This window comes from Ambystoma mexicanum, chromosome 9 (genome assembly GCF_040938575.1).
Source record: "Ambystoma mexicanum isolate Mex_15411 chromosome 9, UKY_AmexF1_1, whole genome shotgun sequence".
Classification (NCBI taxonomy): Eukaryota; Metazoa; Chordata; class Amphibia; order Caudata; family Ambystomatidae; genus Ambystoma; species Ambystoma mexicanum.
Genome location: NC_090931.1, coordinates 608849374 through 608869307, shown reverse-complemented (window position 1 = coordinate 608869307; position 19934 = coordinate 608849374). Strand labels below are relative to the sequence as shown.

The 19934-nt window shown below is 44.4% G+C and overlaps 1 protein-coding gene across 4 annotated transcripts in view; it reads left to right on the top strand.

The window, feature by feature from the left end:
- Positions 1-19934, top strand: part of SLC6A4 (solute carrier family 6 member 4) — a 438254-nt gene that overhangs the window by 320113 nt on the left and 98207 nt on the right. For all 4 annotated transcript variants that reach the window (XM_069615255.1, XM_069615253.1, XM_069615254.1 and 1 more), the window contains exon 7: positions 19000-19103. In XM_069615255.1, coding sequence (XP_069471356.1) covers positions 19000-19103 — 104 coding nt within the window. The remainder of the gene's footprint in view (positions 1-18999; positions 19104-19934) is intronic.

Genomic DNA, 19934 nt, shown 5'->3' with positions numbered 1-19934 from the left:
GTGGTAGATCTTTGTCTTCTGCGGGGGCCTCCCTCTGGAACTGCCTACCGGCCACCTTGAAACTTGAGGAGAACCACCTACGGTTCCGGAAGCTCCTCAAGACCTTCCTCTTCGCCTCTGCCTTTCCCTCTCCTCTCTCCTGCTGATCTGCTTTCTCTCTCAGCAATGCTGCACCTGGCCACCGTCTGCCCTTCATGCCCAGGTTCCTGCTCACCCTGTCGCCCTCCTGCACTGCCCCCTGGCCACCCTTTGCACTGGGGCCTGTATATGTAACCATACAGCCGCCCCACTCTTCGTCTGCACTGATCAGATACTCCCTATCTGACTAACCTTGCACTTGACCCGCACAGGCTTGCACTACCACTGTTTGTTCACCATATTTATTTATTTATTATTTATCTTGTCCTCTCTTATGCTTCTGCACTTTCCAATTTCTCCCCCGCCCATGCACTTTCCCCCTTTTTCCCTTCCCCATGCACTTGCACGTTCTCAATGTCACTGGGCCTAGTAAGATCGTTGTGTTTGTTCTCCAATGTTCCCCTCCCTTGCCTGGCCGCGCTCTGAAACACCTGTGTATGAGCGCGATATAAATAAAATATCATATCATATCACTTGCAATTAATGGTTCTTTTTTTTAATAATAATAATAAAATAATAATAATAAATATATATAAATAATTATAATTATAAATAATGTTATCCTTGGAGAAAGGATAGTGAGGGTCATTCCCTCTTCTAAGTGGTGATTTTGTTGGATCGATCTGATCACTGCACGTCCCATAATACCGAGACAAAAATACTGAATCTGAAAACAGCGGTGCGCAGTGATCACATACATCACACTTCCCCACACTCCCCCTACCCACAACCCCTCTGTCCATACCTACCTTTTGTCTGCGCTCCTTCCTTCACTCTGGCGTCTTGTCACACCCGTCTGCCTACAACAGATGTTTCCTGTTCCTATATAGGGTAGGGACTTCCGTTGCAGGGTCCTTTCTTCCTTTTTTTCTTTCCTCCCAAATCTTTATTCTCCTCTGCTTTGCCTTCTATGCCTGTGGGGGACACTCCCGCACCCTCCGAATCCCATCATACTGTCCAAGAGGAGCTGGGGATACCCCGTAAACTGCACTCTCCCTGTTCGGTATAATGGGATTCAACATCTTCGTAACTGCCGAATGCGCAGTAAGTATGCATTCAGCATTTTATTTCCGATAAAAACGGACGATACCGTTTTGTTTGGGCATAAAGGAAACCAGGGGTGGCATGAGCTAGATTTCTGTAAAAAGAAGAATCCTGAACTAACAGCATAACTGATGATGTAAATATTGATGCAGGAAGCCTACTGTCTTGTTGATTGAGGTTTCAAAATTAAGGTTGTACACCAAGGTGTGAGCAACAGCGCCCATGCGCCAGGAACTCTCTGTGCTGCCGCTGAGGCCCCTCGGGCTTGCGGTTCGCCTGCTAGTCAGTTGGTCCTTTCCTTTTGGCCTTAAGAGCTTTTAGCGGCAGTTCTTCCAATGATGGTCTAGAGGTCTAGATCAGTATAATACCTTGCCTTAGGGCTTGCCATCGAGGGACCTGAGATCCACCAACTCAGGCTTGACATGAGAAAAATAAATCTGGTGAAAGACACATGTGGTCATCTGGGGTGAAAGCTTGCCATCAAACTTGGCTAGTCCGGGAAAGGGAGCACAAGGGCAAGTGCAGTCAAAAGATGTTGAAGGGACTGGTAGGGGTTGGTCTGGCCCCTGTATGACTATGAAGGGACCAGGCCCCATTCGCAGCGTCAGAGGGAGAGTTAGCACGGGAGGGGGAGAGGAGAAAAGGGAAGTCTTGAGAAGTTTATGGAACGTTAGAACTTCCGGCTCAAGTCTGAGGGGGGAGGGAGGCTGTTTCAGAGGGATGAGCCAGCCGAGGAACAGGATCTACCTCCGACTCTCTGCTTGGAGGAACGTTTGACCTGCAGAGAATTGGAGCCAGGAAACCAAATGACTCTGGCCGGGAGGTATTTAGGGGGGGAAAGCTGGATGTAAAGAAGTCCCAAGCCCCAGACAGCCTGGTGGGGTATGCAGTGATAAAATCGCGGCAAAGATTTCGCCTGTACAAAAAATTGCGGCAAAAATGCCATAGTTTGAGCCGTTAAAGGTGTACTCCATTACACCATCTAAGGGGAGCGGAGGTTGGGGGGGTATCCCCCTGCTCCCCTTAAATGGTATAATGGGTCCAGAGGTTGCGGGGGTGTCCCCCGCATCCTTTACATGGATTGCGGAAGCAAAACCACAGCCTATTTGCCGCAATATTTTGTGTCAACAGCCATTTTTGCTGCGATTTTAACACATGGAACCCCTTGTGGTTGATGCAAAGGGTCTTGAATTTGATCCTTGTGGTCACCGGTAGCCAGTGGAGAGATTTTAGGGCTGGAGAGATGCAATCCCTGGGCTTGAGGCCAAGGATATGTCTCGCAGTCCTATTATGGATTAGTTGAAGGGGATGAAGGTAGGAAAGAGGCAGATTAAGGAAGAGGCTGTTGCAGTAGTCAAGCGTAGAGAGAACCAGGGCTCTGGAGACGTTGAGCTTCTGGGGGAAGGTGAGGAAAGGTAGAATGCCCCTGAGAAGGTGGAGCTGAAAGTTGGACTTCTTGGCAAGGTCTGTGATGTGTGGAGAGAAAGAGAGAGAGGAGTCGAAGATGATCCCAAGGTGATTTGCCTCACAGTGGGTGAGGGGAGGGTGCCCAAGGAGTCTGGCCAGAGAGTGCGGGGTAAACAAGGAACAGGTGTCTCAATGAGCAGGCTCTCTGTCTTACTGGCATTAAGGCAGAGATCATTGGCAGAGCACCATGCCTGAATAGCAGTTAGGCAGGGAGGAGGAGGTAGGGAATGGCAGCTTGAAAGAGAGCTGTGTGTCGTCAGCATAAGGGGAGAAAGTGGAGATCAGTTGGGCCAGAGGGGCTAGATAGATGTTGAAGAGCCATGGCGATAGGATAGAGCCCTAAGGGACGCTACAGGTAGAGAGTATGCTGGAGGAAAGAAAAGGACACATTTGCCCTTGGTAAGGTCTGTTTGAAAGGAAGGATGTAAGCCACACCAGTGCCCTGTCCGTAATCAAGGTTCTACTAAATATGGATGGTTTGATAACAGCCAAACCGGAAATCTCTCGTTTTGTTAGGCAGATACAGGAGTGAGAAGTTAGTCAAGATATAGTTAGACCTCAGCTGAAGCCATACAATGATCTGGCTAAGACCAAAATGTAGAAGACCTCTGAAAGAGCATGGGACAATCGCATCATGGCCATATTGATGGAACTTGGATTTGGGACAAAGGTGCAGTGTGTTCATATTGTTGTATTCTCTGTTAATATGTATTTGTGGAAGGTCTGGGAACTAGGCTGTCAGTCACTAACTTGACCATTCACACAGAATATTTAAGGGGGTGGCAAGGCAGGAAAAAATTTAATTTTTGTAAGCAAATTTGAAATGAACATATATGTATTGCCTCTTCCCAACCATTTGTCTTTGATTGATGTTGGATTTAAATTAATTGTATCCATTATTAGCAACCACACTATGGACTGCATTATGAGTCTGGCGGTAAGTCGGTGGGTTACCGGCAGACTCGCTTTACCGTTACCGGCGCCCGATATCCTGTGTTACTGGGATATTATGGGCGCCGGCAACTGTGGTAAGTTCCCATTCCATGGACTCCTATGGGAACTACTGAATCCTTGGCACCATTATTCAGTGAATTCTCTGCCGCTAGGGTCCTAAACTCCCGGCAAGGTCGGTCATGTCTGTAGTTCACTGCACCTACTGGCAGTTTCTGAGTAGGCCGGTCCAGGAAAAATGCCAGAGCTGGTAGTACCAGCTGTTTTACCTGAATTATTCCAGGACCAGCTTCCTCCTAATGACCTCCTATGTCATGAATTTGTAGTTAATGTTAAAGGATATTTGTACCGCACACTATCAGTCATAAAACTGTGTGTATCAGAGGAAAGATTTGTTTTTAACTTTATACGTTTTATATATTTTTATTCATGTTACTTTTGTATCATCTAGATTTTATGTGTGTTTTTCATTCCAAATTGTGATCAAATAAACAAGAACTGATGTAATTATATTTCTTTAGCCATTCTATTAGCGAAGTTATCACCACTCTGTCCCTGCGTGAGTTCAATGCATGCAAATGGCATGTTTAAATAACCAACATTTTACTTCCCATTTGTTATTCTTTAATTTAGAAACAAACAGGAATATATCCTTTTATTTCTGATGAAGATTTCAGTACCTAAACCAATTACTTGAAATCGCATCTTCCATTTCATGAATTGTTGGCTGTGTTTCATCCTGAAAGGAATTTATAATTCACAATCGCTTGACGCAAATTGTGAGCCATCCATTTTAAGCCGGGCCTCTCTCTTGATTATTTTCTCCCAATGGACCATTTGAGGAACATTCCTACCTGTGGCATTGTGTGCACAGTACACAGGGCAGGGGATGTTTCATGCACATACCAGCACATAGCCTTCAGTCACAGCCCAGGGAATCAACAGAGGACTTAAGACTAAATTAGATCATAACACAAAGCTATCTAGAGCAAGGATATAACCACAATTGTGCGAGCAGCAAGGCAAACAAAATCACTGCGAGGGATATTTGAGGGTCAACGGTTAATTACAATAGGACTAGGGTCCAGAGTTAAGTGTCAGGGTCTACCCCCATTCATGTTCAGTATTGCCCTGCCCTGATGGTAATGTAAACAATCCTTGTGGGGACCCTTTGGTCCAAGAACCTTTTGGAGGCCTGTAGTTGTCAAATCAAGACACTCGCAGTTCAAAGGGAAATCCACATGATCCACGTACTTTTGTAGATGCGGTCGGCAAATTCTGGATATTGGTTGCTTGGCTTCCCAATGGCACTTGGTTTCTTCCCCATTTCTCCCGGATTAAATTTCAGGCTGTCATCATTGTTGTTGCACACCCCAGACAAGAGTGGCATATCGTGCTTGAACCTCTGCACTAGTTCCGATCAGTCCATAGTCCACTACAGGCTTGTTGTATTCACAAGCCCAGAGACTGAACTTCCTCAGAGCTTCCAGCTTCTTCTAAGTCCACCTCAGTCTCCAGGTTATCATTAGTCCACTACAGGCTCCACATTCCCCTAGGCCCAGCACCAGCTTGTCGCTCCCAACAATGGGTGATGGGTTTGCAGTTCGACGATATTCCAGATTCGAGCTCCTGGTTTACTCCTTCTTCTCATTCTCTCTTTTTGTACTCCCCTTTTACAAGTATTCTTTATTTCCCTTGATGACGCTTGCCAGTCCCACCAGAATTTAGATTATGTCTCTCAGCTAGCATCTCCCTCTCTTTCTTTTCTGTTATGCTCTACTCTAGCAGGTATTGTTTATTTCCCTTGGTGGGCTTGCTAGTCTCATGAGAATCTGGATTGTGGCTCCTAGTTAGCCTTAATCTCTTTTCCATTCTTGGGGGCCTTAGGCTGCTGGCCATATGGATGTTGAGGCCCAGGGTAACAGGGATCTCCAACCCTTAACTGCCTGTTCCCTGGCTTTCCCCAAGCTTCTGCCCCACCGTTCTTTTTGTCTGCTTGTCAGCACCCACTTCTGCTTTGTGACCACTTGGCTAGAACCATTCTACTCTTGCCTCCTGGATCTCCTAGTCCACTCCTCTACCACTCTGTCCCTCCTCCTTCTATGATCCCTCCCTTCCTCTGATGACCTCCTCTTTCTTTTCTCTCCTTCTCCATCTTTGCAGCTTCCCCTGGTCTGACTCTTCACCTCCTCCCTCGTCCGTCCTTCCTCCAACACTGTCCTTCCGCTTAATGTTTCCCCTTCCTACTCCTATCTGATCTAGCCATTCTTCAACACCATATTTCCCTGCTCCTTCCTTACTCCTCTTCCATCCAGATGTTACTTTCCTGTAACTTCTTCTTTCCCCTGACACTGCCTCCTTTGACCTCAATATTGCCTTTCTCAACTTCCTCACTTTCTCTTCTCCTCTTTCCTCACTCACACATGTTCTGCACCATTTCACTGTAGACCCCTCTCTCTAAACTCCTTTGTCCTGCTACATTTGCTGTTCCTTTTGATTGTATACTCATTTCGGTAAGTTGGGCAACACAGGTCGAACTGGGGACACCTGGACCCTACTGTCGGTATCTGTATTAAATTGGCCGATTGCCAGTGAGCTCTCCTTCCACCCTGTTATATTCTGTAATGTGTGTGGGAACCATTGCTGTTCTGCAGCTGTTTGGGCCAAGTATTAATTAAGGGGGGTACGTCATCATGGAATTAGCAAGCCCTGTCCTGGCAGCCTCCTGATCCCACCATGAATCCCCCAACGCCGGTTCCTGCAGCAATGTTTCTCTGTGGTGTGCTGTCCCTCTGAGGGCATTCCTCATCCAGCATGGATGAGCACTTCCACAGTGACAACCACGGACCACACTTATTCGGCACCAGAGTCTTCAAGACTTCATGCTTCCTTCATGGTTCGTCATATAGGGATACTTTGCACTAACATAGGTCTTAGTGGTGTAACTCTTACTCCTAAGTGATAGCTGCAAGGAGACCCATTCTTTGAAGTCAACAGCAATCATACCCATAAAGGTGTTCAAATTTTGAGTTTCATCGGGCGGTGTTACTCTTGGGTCAAGGCAACCTTCCAGCATTTTACTCTCCCTAATGGACTTGGTAGGTGAAGGTGCTTGTTGATTGCAACTGTTAGTTTAGTGTTTTGTGCTCATCTGAAAATAGGCTATATGGTCCTCATGTTATATGTGTTTCTATGATGTATTGACTCAATAAACAAATATAGATCTAAAAAAGGATGTGAAGTGAGCATTGCATAAGTGGAGTTCTTCAGTTTTCGAACAGTATTAGGGAATACCCGTGGCAACACAGAAAAGGTGTCCACAGTATGAACGCTCAGCAATCGAACCGATGTTTTTGTTGAACTACTATCATTGGGAACTCTCGTGCTATATACCAAGGACCACGTCCCTCTAACAGCCACTTTCAACTCCGTTATCTGTTAACAAGACCTTCTTATACTAGACAAATGAAACAGGGCGCTCAAGCACCCTTGCAGAACTAAAAATAAATACCATCAGTTCTACTGATCTTCTTTCCTTTTCTTTTTCAAATCAAATAAATAAACCCCAGACGGTGAAACACGTGTTGGGTATTTGAATTTGCATTTATCAAGATCAATCAAATTCTGTGATGCAACAGGGTATTTTTTCATACCTGTTAAAACCAATTAAACTCTGTAATACAACAGAGTTTAACAACTATACTGAATTTGAATGGAACTAAAACTGTGAAACAACAGCACTTGGGTATTTGAATTTGCATTTATCAAGACCAATTAAACTCTCTGATGCAACAGAGTTTAATAACCACTCTGAATTATGAATGGAACTAAAACTGTGAAGCAACAGCACTTGTATAGTAAATCAACCTGCACCTTTTTGGCATAGTCAAATCCTGTGATGTAACAGTGTTTACTTTGCTTACAATCTACAATCTAAACCATTTCCTGTTTTGAATAAAACCAAGGCTTAAACTTAAAAGAACCAGCAATTGGCTCATCCATATGTTATTTTTGCAAAAGATTTTGAAACCATTACACATTTGTTCTTGTGACTGAAAATACAGTTAATCTGTATGCAGAGCGCGAAACCCTTTAAGGTCTAAACAATCAAGCGCGCCAACACAGAAAAGGTATTATATAACCTGATGGCGGGTGGCCAGGCATATGAGACAGGTGTATTGTGTGGGGGCTGGACGAAATCAGAAATGGGACAATGACACAATTGCAGCAGAAATGTCACCTCACGCGCAAATTTGCAAAGCAACTTTTTCTTGTGCTTTTTAAAATGTGCAGTAATGCAGAAGATAATCATTCCGAGGTTGCTGGTATCTCTGCGGTAATGAATGGTATTACATTTACCACCACTTGGTCTGGCGGTATTATTACTACTTGCCGTATTACCCATAGCGGTAATACTGCTGGATTGCAAGTGGCGGTTTTGGCAGTATAAATCACCATTTTATTGAGTCCATTGGGTTTTTTGGCGGTATTACAACCAGCAGAATTACTGGGTGGTGCTACAGGCAATTCTTTTAGGTAAAGTGGAGGATTTACCTCTCTGCCCTTTACCTCCAACCATCGGCAGTATTACCACCTAGGAGTTCCGCCAGTGTCAATGCTGGAAAACTTGTAGTTTGACGGTGCGGGCAAAATGAATATAACGGAATTACCTCCACTTTTTTCCCACAGTGGCAAACTTGTAATGAGGCCCAATGGGCCTGATTTACAAAGCATTTTTAAAAGGGATTGCGCCATTGTACAACACTTTTGTAAATCAGGACCAGTATTTCGTAATGAATTGCAAACAGTTGAAACTGAGAAGTTAGGTTTGGCTGCCCATAGATTGCACACTGTAGCAGATCATCACACAAGCAGGCCGCCATGACTTAAAATCCAAGTGTGGAGACAGTACATGGGAGGAGATATGGGCTACTGCACAACCTGGAGACCTGGGGTTTAGTGTCAGGTTCCTGACTTTACAGGATTGCGTGGTTCTTGGAAAATCACATGTTCTGCCACACCTCGGCCCCCTTAGCTGGTAAAAGTATCCATCCTCGTAGGTTCACTTTTTGTTGGTGATTTATCAGTGCCTGCATGCAACTCACTGATCCTTGGAGAAAGGCAAAAGTTAAAAAGGATGTGTAGATTGAAAAGGGAGCAGCACATCCAGTGTAGAAAATGGGCCGGAACAAGACGGAGCGGCGCTCCGGCAAAAAATGTCAGGCCGGAGCCCTGCGCCTATGCTCCAGACCCAGGGGCTCCCAGATACACTCTTGCAAATCCTGTCCCTCATCAAGCAGACCGCTTTCAAAAGACTCGGCATTCGTGTGGAGTGTTGTCTACTCATGGAGGCTGTGCTCACTGTACAACCCATTCTTCAATGTACTGGAATCTGCATACAGAAACTACCAAGCCTCACATAGTTTTGTAGCTGGTTTTCTAAATTATCGAAAGCGTGGTCTGGTAAATATGTCCTGCATTTTACAGACATCTCTTTGTTAGGGTGAATATTGTGACCAATCAAAACAGAAGAGTCCATTATTTGCTTAACAGGTTTTCTTAAAGAATCACTATAAGACCTATTTAACATTTAAAAATGTGGACATTGGGCCTCATCACGAGTTGGGCGGTAGCCCCGGCGCTATTACCTCTGGGGCTATTAGCGCTACCGCCAAACCCCTCTGCGCTATTAGCGCCGGATCACGGGTTTGGCGGAACAGTTGGTTCCCATTCCCCATTGTCCTGGGAGGATAGCTCAGCGGCAACGTGCTTGCCTTGGAAGCAAGACGACACGGAGCAACACAGGTTCGATCCCGGGTCCACGCTTAGAAACCTCTGGGTATTAAGCGCGTTATAAATAACCTATCATATCATTCGACCCAATGGGGAATTTTCGCGCTATTACCGCCAGCGCATTTCCCGCCGGCTTTAATAGTGCCGAAAATTGGCAAATCTGCCAAGCCCATGTTCTGGGCCAAACTCGTGATGAGGCCCATTATGTTGTTCCCATAATGCTCTTTGCTTTTATGCAAATTGCCAGGATTGGGTTTCATATAGAGATACTGTGTTGCGCAACTTGCCGGGGGCCACACCCCTTGGCCCCGCCCCCTCCTTCCCAAAGCCCCGCCCCTCATAAGAAGTGACAGTTCCCCCAATAAATGTTCTCTATTTCCAGCGCTGGTCACACCACTAAAATACAGTACTATTGCACATACAACATATACAGAATTGTTTACGGTTACACTAGACATTGCCACCTTCCAGCTAAACATTTTCTTTAAAACCAAGATTTGGTGGCAAAGTGTAGTTTTAACTCTGTTTCATTTGGATTGTGTAGTGCCTCGTTGTTATGCTTGGTATATTCCAAGTGCCCTTAGTTGCCCTTGGGGGCATGCACTCTTAGACACAGCATTCTTGTGGGAAAAAGGTCCTGAGGAATCAAACATGCCACCCAATTTCTAACTTTGCATATTGATATGTACAGCAGGTGGTCACCTCAGTGGGATGGGTCAATCTAGTGGCCACCGTTTTCTGGAAAATTGTATTTTATTTATTTATTTTGCATTTTTAAAGCACTCACACAGCCCAGGGCCATCGAGGCGCTGTTACCGGAATATGGCTTAGCTGCGTATTTATAACACACTTAATACCCAGAGGTTTCTAAGCCCAGACCACAGAATCGGACCTGTGTTGCTTCATGTCGTCTTGATCCCTGGGCGAGCGCGTTGCCCCGGAGCTATCCTCCCAGGACGAAAAGCGTGCCCAATAGTAGGAGTTGGTGTTTTTGGCACCATGTGTTCAACTGCCAGCTTTCGCTCGTGAATTCCTGTACGAGCCAAGCATAATGGAACGTTGCATTAGTGTCCAGGTTCCTTTTCTAGCCAGATACGCATATCATAATGTGTGTATGATCAGCATACCTAACCTTTGAAAGGTCATGTTATACTGATGTATAATGTTGACAGGGAGCGCAAGTACCTATTAAATAGCCAAGAGGTTAGAGCAAACACTTGGCGGATGCCGCAGGTTATCTGTCAGGTTCCTCAAAGAAGTTGAACTAACTTTGGGTCTATGGTCTAGTGCTCTGGGATAGTATGGTCCATAGTGTTATATGTTAATGATAGGGCTGAGAGAGATGTTGCTCCTAGTTACTCTTCATACAAGGCTTTCTGTACTTCCTCTCTGATGTCTGTGACCTCCCGCCATCAAGATAAATTCTACACAGTCAGTGCATAGATTCTGGACAAGGCAAACATCTGCAGACACAACACATTCTGGGCAATGCGTAAACTTAACAGGCACAGGCTCTGGACAAAGCCGACAACCCCACAACTTGTCTACTCATATAAAATAGTATCTGGTGCAATAATGTCTGTTAAATACATGGCTTTTGTAATTAAAATAGGGTTTTTACGGTTTGAATAGTCCAGAACGGTCATGGCGAGTGAGCAAGCTCTTTCAAGGAGGCTTCGGGGGGGGGGGGGATCCACTCCCGTCCCAAGACATCTTTTTGAAAATGGAGCCAAATGGCACATGTTTAAAAATAATCTCATATATATTGATGGAAAGCCAAACGTTTCATATATACAGTTTTGAAGACGAGCTCATGAAATAATACAATAATTTTAGACCCAAAAGAATTAAATAGACTCAACAGAAAATGGTGTGCTCACTCAGCAAAATCAGGTGGCTGGAGCTACACAATCCCCAAGCGCTGTTCCAGCCATCCTAGGCCTTTCCCTGGTGGTGCCTTTTTTGTCCTTTTCCCTGTCTCCCTGTTGCCTCCCCATGTTAGAAAAACACAATTCAACTTACCCCCACCCTAACTTACCTGTGGGACCAGTGCCTTGCAGGACCGAAGTCGTGCGGGACTGACCCTTGTGCTCCGGGCCCCGATACCCCCCCCCGTCTGGCCACTATCATTAAAATAGAAAGGGACTAGGTACCTTTTCGGATGACGGTGGCCATTTTGGAATATGTTTTCCATGGCTGCCATCATCCGAAAAGGGAGCTGGTCCCATTTCTATTTTAATGGCGGTGGCAATGTTTTTGACATTTTTCTCTCTCCAACGGGAGATGGGTCCCCGCTGAGCTCATCTCCCGTCGGATGAAACTATTCATACCCCGAGAAATCCTGGGAGTGCGAATAGCTTTCACTGCCCCAGCTGGGGGGCAGACACGGGCTTTAACGGCCTGCAATCCGAGCTTAGGCCCTCGCTTCACTCGGGCCTACCAAAGCACAGACTATGTTCCAGTATTAAAGAACTATATAATGTGCCTTAGACTAAACCCCATCTTGGAACTAGAGCATAGACGAGAAAAATAGTAAGATAAGGACCTTTCGGCATGGTGGGTGGGGATGGAGGATGCTCAGCTCATGCTTATTTTTGTTTCCTGCGCTAGATATTGCCAGCGCAGGACGATATATCTAAAACCAGTATTTACCATATAAGTGGGACCCAAGTCAAATGCCATGGCATGTCTCGTGAACACATACCATTTGGCTGTCATTAATGGTGTAGCACAGTGTATTAAGTTAGCACTACAGAAGATAACCTTTGACACATAGTGAAAGAGACATTTAAATATATATATATATATATATATATATATATATTTATTTTCACTGAAAAAACCTTAGTTAAGGTGCAATTAAGTTGCACAGATTTAACGCAACAAAACCCTTGATATTCAGCAGATTTGGGAAGTCATGACCAGCTTAACTCGGCACACTCCCATTGATGTCCCCCATAATGCCATTTTGTATGTTATTGTGAATCCCTTCTCTTATAGTACGTATGTGCTTATGGGCTTTGCAATGGGAACACGCCGAATTAGGCTGGTCATTATCAGCTAAGGGCTACCATTATCATCAGGAAGCTTTCATAATATGCTATGGTGCTGCTATTTATACTGCAAAGTTGTTCAAATATTCCAATCTGCTGTCAATTTCATGAAAGGCGTAATCATTTTCTCAGGGTGCAACCCAATTGGACAGGGCACTGCCAATACTATCAAGCTGCAGCCCGATTATGGGGAAGCTGCTCAGTGTGGCCACGGATTGTCAATATCATCAGGGCTTTGCTCAGATATATCGGGGGAAGGGTTCAAAATTGTTGGGAGCTACTGAGCTCCTGTTTCTAGCCTAGGAGAGTCTGGTTAGCTTGAAATCAGCAACAACTAAGAACTTCTTTTAGCTCCCCAACACAAAAGGTACCTTACAAACATGCATATGTGACATTAACACTTTTAAACATAATGGATCATACATAAAGGGCAAAAGGTTAACATTTGCTACACCTGTAGAGGTTAGATCTGCGGCGCTAAGTACTTGCTCCTGGTTTCCCTGCAGTAGCTGCTGCCTACTGGGTGATGCCTGACTCCCAGGAGCTAGTTTTAGCTCCTGCTCATCGAATCTTAATTTAGAAACCTGAGGTTGCACACTATTGTTTACAGCCCTATCCACGTTACTGACAACTCTCTATTTGTGTCTCCAGCACCCTGACTGCATTAACATGCAATCCTACCAGGGTGCGTTCAGTACTATTAGGGTGTTGTCAGTAATGTATGTGGTGTCGGAACCACACACATGCTACCAATATTGACAGGGTGCTGCTAATGACAACAGTAAGATGAAGCAGACCGCACAGCAGGGACCAGTGGCCATCAGAGACAGCTTAATCACGGCCATTCTAAACTGAATTGATAAAAAGACAGACAGCAGAGGGGAGGCATAAAACATCAGGAACATGATACTGCATGTGTCAGTCATGTATCTAATGACTCATCATGAGTATAACTAGTAGTCAGCATAACCATTGCATAGATCTCAAGCATACCTGTCAAGAACCAAGGGAGGAGAGGGAATCGACACTCTCTGCCGAACCACAGAAGACAAATAGATCGACCCTCCCACCCTAGTTGGCAGGGGCGCCTAGATTTTAGTTAAACTGGTAGCCACGTGGCAGCCAATGGGTGGAATATGGATTAGGGGGAGGTTGTGGATAGGAAGGGTGAAATGAGGAAAACCGGAAAGAGGGTAAGGGTAGTGTAGTTGGATAGGTTTGGGAAAGTCTAGGGAAACCAAGCATACACATTTACCAATACTCCTGGCCTACTCCCACCATAAACCTGCATGTAATCCATACTATACCCTAACCTAGTAGTCTTCTACCTGAACCTCATACCCTGCTACAGTAGTGTGGAACTCCCACAACATGGAACATGAATGTAGCATGAAGTACAGAGCATAGAAGCACATCATATGGGACGTAGTGTAGGATGAAAGCACATAACATGGAACTCAATACCACATGGAAGCACATTACATAAGACTTAATGCAGCGTGGCAACACAAAACATGGAATGGTGTGCAGCATGTGGAACACATATTAACACAAGAGCAAGCGTAATGGCACACACAAGGGTTTGCCCCTCCATGAATGAACAAACACATGGCCTTTTGGGCAAGCCACAAAAGCAAACTTGACAGTACATTGCATTCCAGGGCTTGCCCTAACTCCTCATGTAATGACGGTAAACTCAACTCAGCACCTCATTTTGGACTCCTAGATCTGCTTTCCACGTTTTCCATGCGATTCATAATGTCTCATGAATATATACAAAATGCCTGCCACATGAACGTTCAACACAGCCTCTCAACCGAGGCGCTGTAGGTCGTGCAACCTTAACCCTTTATCCCTGCAGAATCAAATGTGCGAGGAGAGCACAATCAGTATATGCTCATGACAACCATACACACAATATGCGAGCACTTATCTGACTGTCCGGTGCCCTGCGGGGCAACCCAGACATGAAGTTGCAGAACACAGCACTCGTCAGGCTGTTTCAACAATCACCGCTGCGGCCCAGGCTGAAGAGACTGCATTATTCCTCCGATGTTCCTCCGGGCTCCAAATTCACCAAACAAATCGCAGTGACCACCCTTGCTGGAAATCGCTAAGAATCTGCACCTGAGCACAAGCGGCCGGCGTGTTAAATAGTCCGTCCTTTACTAAACGCAGCTATTCAGGTCCATGAAGCCCAGAACTGCAGCCCTACCCAGGGCTGCTGGGAAATGTAGTTTTTACTACCAATCTAGCTCTTTACATGAACTGCACACCTTTTTTTTGCCCCACCGGCAATTCCTGGCGATATCCTTTAAATTTGCTGACACTCTGAAAATAGTGTCAACCGCCTTGAATGCCAAATAAACTTTCACCACCCTCCAAAGTAACAGTTGTTTTCCATTGATTTCAATGAACTCAACCTTCAACAACGTCTGATTCCCACTCCTTGAAGACTCTGCAAGTTTATTGTCCTGGTGAAGGTTTGAACAGAGTTCATGGTCATGGTCGACGGGCCTGGTGTGGCGACATGTGGCGTCGGATGCAGTTGGCCAGCGTTAGGCTCTCGCCATCATATTCAAGGTCGATCTGGCTGCATAGTGCTGGTTCAGATAATCCGTGGTGTAGATTATTTCAAGATATCTGTCACTACTGCTTCCTTACAGTTATGGGCATCAGGAGCTTCCCAGACCAATATGGCAGCCATTATTTTTAGGCGGTTCCCCCCCATATTCCCCTCAGCCACTGATTTTTAACTATTCACGATCCCCCAACCCCGTATCTGCCCTTTGCTACCCCCCAAAATTTCAATGACTTTTTGCGTAGTTATGTACTCGTAAAAAAGGCAGTCGTAAAAAATTCCTGACAATGAAGCTACGGTGTACCATGGCAGCCACAGACTTACTCCCAGCGTGGGAGGGTGACACATAACAACTCTTTTACGATCACTCGGTCCTTGCCTCCATGTGTTGCTCATCTACAATTGTCTAGTGTCTTTCCAAAGACAATTAGGAGCTGTTCTTCTGTGCCTAGTGCCTTTTCCATTAGAAAGAAGCCCCGCCCATGGGACACAAGACACATCACCTGGATCAATACAGTGGTGAAGTGCAGTGCAGTGGTGTCAGGTAAGGGGTTCCCATATCATGATATGAAGGACTGCAGACCTAAAGCGCTCTCCGTGCCTTTTTGGAGTCTGACTGAGGCAGGGTTTTTATTTTATTTTATTTTAAATGTTTCTAAAGCGTGAACTTGGCAGATAAGGCCATCAGAGCACCGTACAATAAAACCAAATACACATTTTAAAATGTACTTTAAAACATACAGGAGAAAGACTAGTTAGATAAATAAATAACAAATGTCAATCTAAAGAAAATTTAGTTTAATGAAATATACCATAAAAATGTCCTGAAAAACAATAATTAAAACCTTAAAACTTCTAGAAAGCATCCTTCCAGCCCCAGGCTTTTAAAATCTCCCCGAACTTCAAATGTTCATTGATCAAACGAATGTATTTGGGAAAAGCACTCCATTGTTTGACTACACACATAGGTTTAAGGGCTGTTACTAGGGGTTGCCCATTGGCATTTCTTTTTTTATTTTACTGGTGAAATTGACAGAAGAACATTCACTTTTGTGTGAAGGTACTTGATCTAGTACAGTGATGTCTTTAGTTATGTTAAACAACTGGATAGCCTTGGTTGCGGGGTGAGCTACTGAACTCATGTTATAATATTTATTTTCTCTCATCACAGCGTTTTGGTAAGTATTATTGTGCATTTTGCAGAGGCCTCTGTCTTGGCCAATGCCTGATCCTTGCTATTTGCATTCCAGCATTCTTATCATTCTATTATGGCCTGGACATACCATTAATGCTATGAGGGGAACATCCAAACATAGAAAGACAGCACAACCCATGAATTCAAAATAATGTAAATGTTTAGGACGCTACAAACTGGACTAAATATGGGCAGGAACAGTGTTGCTCGACCCAACAAGATCCCCCTTCTCTCTGACTGCCCTTCGACATTCAGAATGTCTTTGAAAAACAAATTAGACCTCTTCCTCTTGTTCTAAGACGAAATCAGATCTTCAACTTTTCGACCTCCAAACTGGCATGACTTTTCCTTTCCTGCTACAAATACTTATGCATGGTGCATGGTGCATCAGATTAGCAGAAAATGCACTCCATTAGCAGTCTTTTGCAGGTAAATGCTCAAAAAGCTGACTGAATGTAACACATGTTTACCCAACTAGCATTTTCCTAACCTACATTGCGAAATCCATGTGTAAATAATGTGTCAACAGAAATTCATGTTATTCCCTATTTTATCAAACTTGCTTTTCTCATTTACACCCATGCAATGCAATCAAAATCGGTATTAGCATAATTGACCTAAAACATTTGACCTGAAACATTTAATCGAATTTTCTTGACCTTTTATTCAGTCAAATGTAATTAAATATATATATGGGGGTGGGTAAGGGTATAGATTAGGTTGAGGGAAAGCGGGGAGGGGCTGCGTGGGTCTCCCCCCTCATTTCAGACTGAAAAAAGGTTAATTAAAATCGACCAACTGTAATTAGGTCAAATGTTTTAGGTCAAATAGGCCAAAACCTCAAAATCTGCATACTATTCAGGGAAAAACATTTCCTCATTTCCTGTTTTCGCCTAACTCACATTCATCTTTCACACGGTGTAAACATGTAATTCGGTATATCCTTGAACATAATCTAAGGCTCTGATTGAATTGAATTGTAACTCCTCGAGGAAGGGGCAGGAGCCATCTTGAAATCTGGCAAGCATGATGCAGGGCAATGAAGGTTTCATCTGTGCAAGACCTGGCAGGCTTTTCATTTGAAACATTGAACTCTTTATTGACCCATTGGTTTGTGGTTTTGTACTACAGCCTACATATATTTTCTTTGGGTGGGGCCCCTATGTGTAAGGGCACGCTTCCCAGCGCTACATTTGTCTGTGAGATCTGTACGGGGGAATGAGACTGTGTTAGTTAGTGTTTCTGAAGTGATGGAGGATACTTGACAGATCTTTCTGCAGACCTCAGAAGACTTGCTTAGTACTTCTGATTACAAGCCGTTTAATAGTATAATGTTAATGTTAAAGGTATTTGTACCACGCACCATCACCAACGGAATTGGTCCCCAGGCGGTCAGGTGGATCTGTAAACAAGAAGGCAGGGTGGGGTTAGTCGGGTGAAGTGGGAGTAGGAAAGTGAGAAAGGTGGTGTCCTGTTGGCAGCTTCATTTTGACTGTGCGCTGAGCTTGGGTGTGAATATGGGATCGATGTGAGTCCTCGTGTGTATAACACTGGGTAGCCAGATTGAACGATCGGAAGGTGATGTGGATGAGGCCAGACTAGGACTTCAAGGCAACCACCGGGACCTCTTCTGTATTAGATGGATGACACCTTGATCCATCATTGTGGGGATGAAGTGAAGAGTCAATCTATTTCTGGGTTCATCTACCCATTGTTTAAAATCTCCTAGAAAGAACACTTTGTTTCACAAAATCTGCCAAGGTCATGTTGAAAGACTTATTTGGAAATCCTGAAACGTAACCTTTGGGATAGTGTTTTGTCACCAGGGTGAAAGAGCATTGTCACACTTGCGTTTTGTAACTAGGTGTTCGAAGGCAGGCATGATTTCTGTGGGTGTCTCAGATCACTCTTTTGAGACTGAGTACACCCCTGCCAATCCACCCGGGTTCTTAAATCTTTCTGAATTATGTTTACTCTCAATAAAGGCAGGATATCTGCAAACTGTGCCTTCACTTGAAACGTCATATAGTCCCACTTTTCAGTAATAATTAACCTTTCCGGGCAGTGGGCTTTTCCTCAGTTATCCTAATGCTTTAATTATTTAGTGCCAGACATGCCATTATTCTACTTTTGTAGTGCTGGTCACCATCAAATTGGATATACAAGCACCACACCTCCGTGAGAAAGCCTGGGTGCAACAGGAAACAATAGCACGAAAATAATTATTGTTGTTATACTTTTCCTGATGTTAAAGAGAACCTGGGCCTCATTACGAGGTTGGCGGTGACCCCGTAACACTGAATCTGGATTTTGTAACTCCCCATTCCCTAGGACTCTATGGGAGTGGGGAGACGGAAGCACTGCACCGTTGCTAATGGTGCTTCTGTGAAAAGTCAGCCTACGGGGCCGCTGCGCACGGCAGGTCAGACCTGTCAGGCACAGCGTCCCCAGCAGGCAGCCTCGGAGTGGGCGGTCCGGAAACAAGGGGGCCGGTGAGCTTACCGACACCCTTGTTTCCAGACCACCACACTCATAATGAGGCCCCATGTGTACTATGGAAATAAACAGGAGTCTCTGCTCCAAACTTTATTATCTTAGCCCTTCTTTTTCCATCCATATTCTAGAGAAAGACTCTCTTTTTACTTAAAGTAGGAAACAGAGGGCAAGCACAGTTCTTATTAACATTATGTTGGCAAGTATGGCTCATCGGCTGTTTAAACCCCTACTATGTGGGTCAAGTGACCCTTCTAAGCAGCTCTTGTTTTCTTCTTTTCCAGGTTTGGGTGGACGCTGCAGCTCAGATCTTCTTCTCATTGGGTCCTGGTTTCGGGGTGCTGCTCGCCTTTGCCAGCTACAACAAGTTCCATAACAACTGCTACCAGTTAGTATGTGCACCTGCGCAATCCGAGCGTTAGCCGCAGCCCAGATGGAATGAGGCAGAGAAAACTCTCATGGACAGTCGAACAATTCATTTCCTAACAAACTATCACATTCTCATGAAACCAACATCTGTTTAAAGAACAGTTGTATAACATTAATTTGTATCTTCCTTAGTGATGAAACGGATATGTTGAGAAGGTTCTATGTTATTTTGGCGCAGTATTTTTCATCGCGTTTTTTCATCGCTGTTTTTTTTTCTCGAAAAAGTCATCGGTTTTTTTTTGTTTTTTTTTTTAGGGGGGTTAACCCCCACAAGCCCCCCTTTTTTTTTTATTCCCTTACACCCACAACCATATATTTAATTTTTTAACCGCCGCAAAAAAAAACTAAACGATGAGTTTTTTTCGAAATAAAAATGGCGATGAAAAAACACGCGATGAAAAATACCGCAGTGAAATGCGTGTATACCGTTAAGAAATCATGTTAGGAGCAAATAGCCAGGCATGCAGCCCCTTCTCCAACATGACCTAGTGATAACAATACTGCACAGGCACCTGCCCAATCCCCACCCTCCAGCCCCACACAGAACCCATTTAGGGCACTGGAATGCCCAATCCATCTGTAATTATACTTCCTTTTTTATTTTTTTTATTTCATTTAGTTTATACAAACTTTTTGAAAATAGATACACATAAAGAGGGGAAAGGAAAAAAAAAGAAAAAGACAAGAAAACTTGTCAACATAGCATTTTTCCTATTCTCTAAAATCATTAATCTTTCTTATCAATCCTTTTCCTTCATCATTCTGATGATCACATATTACTTTACTCAAA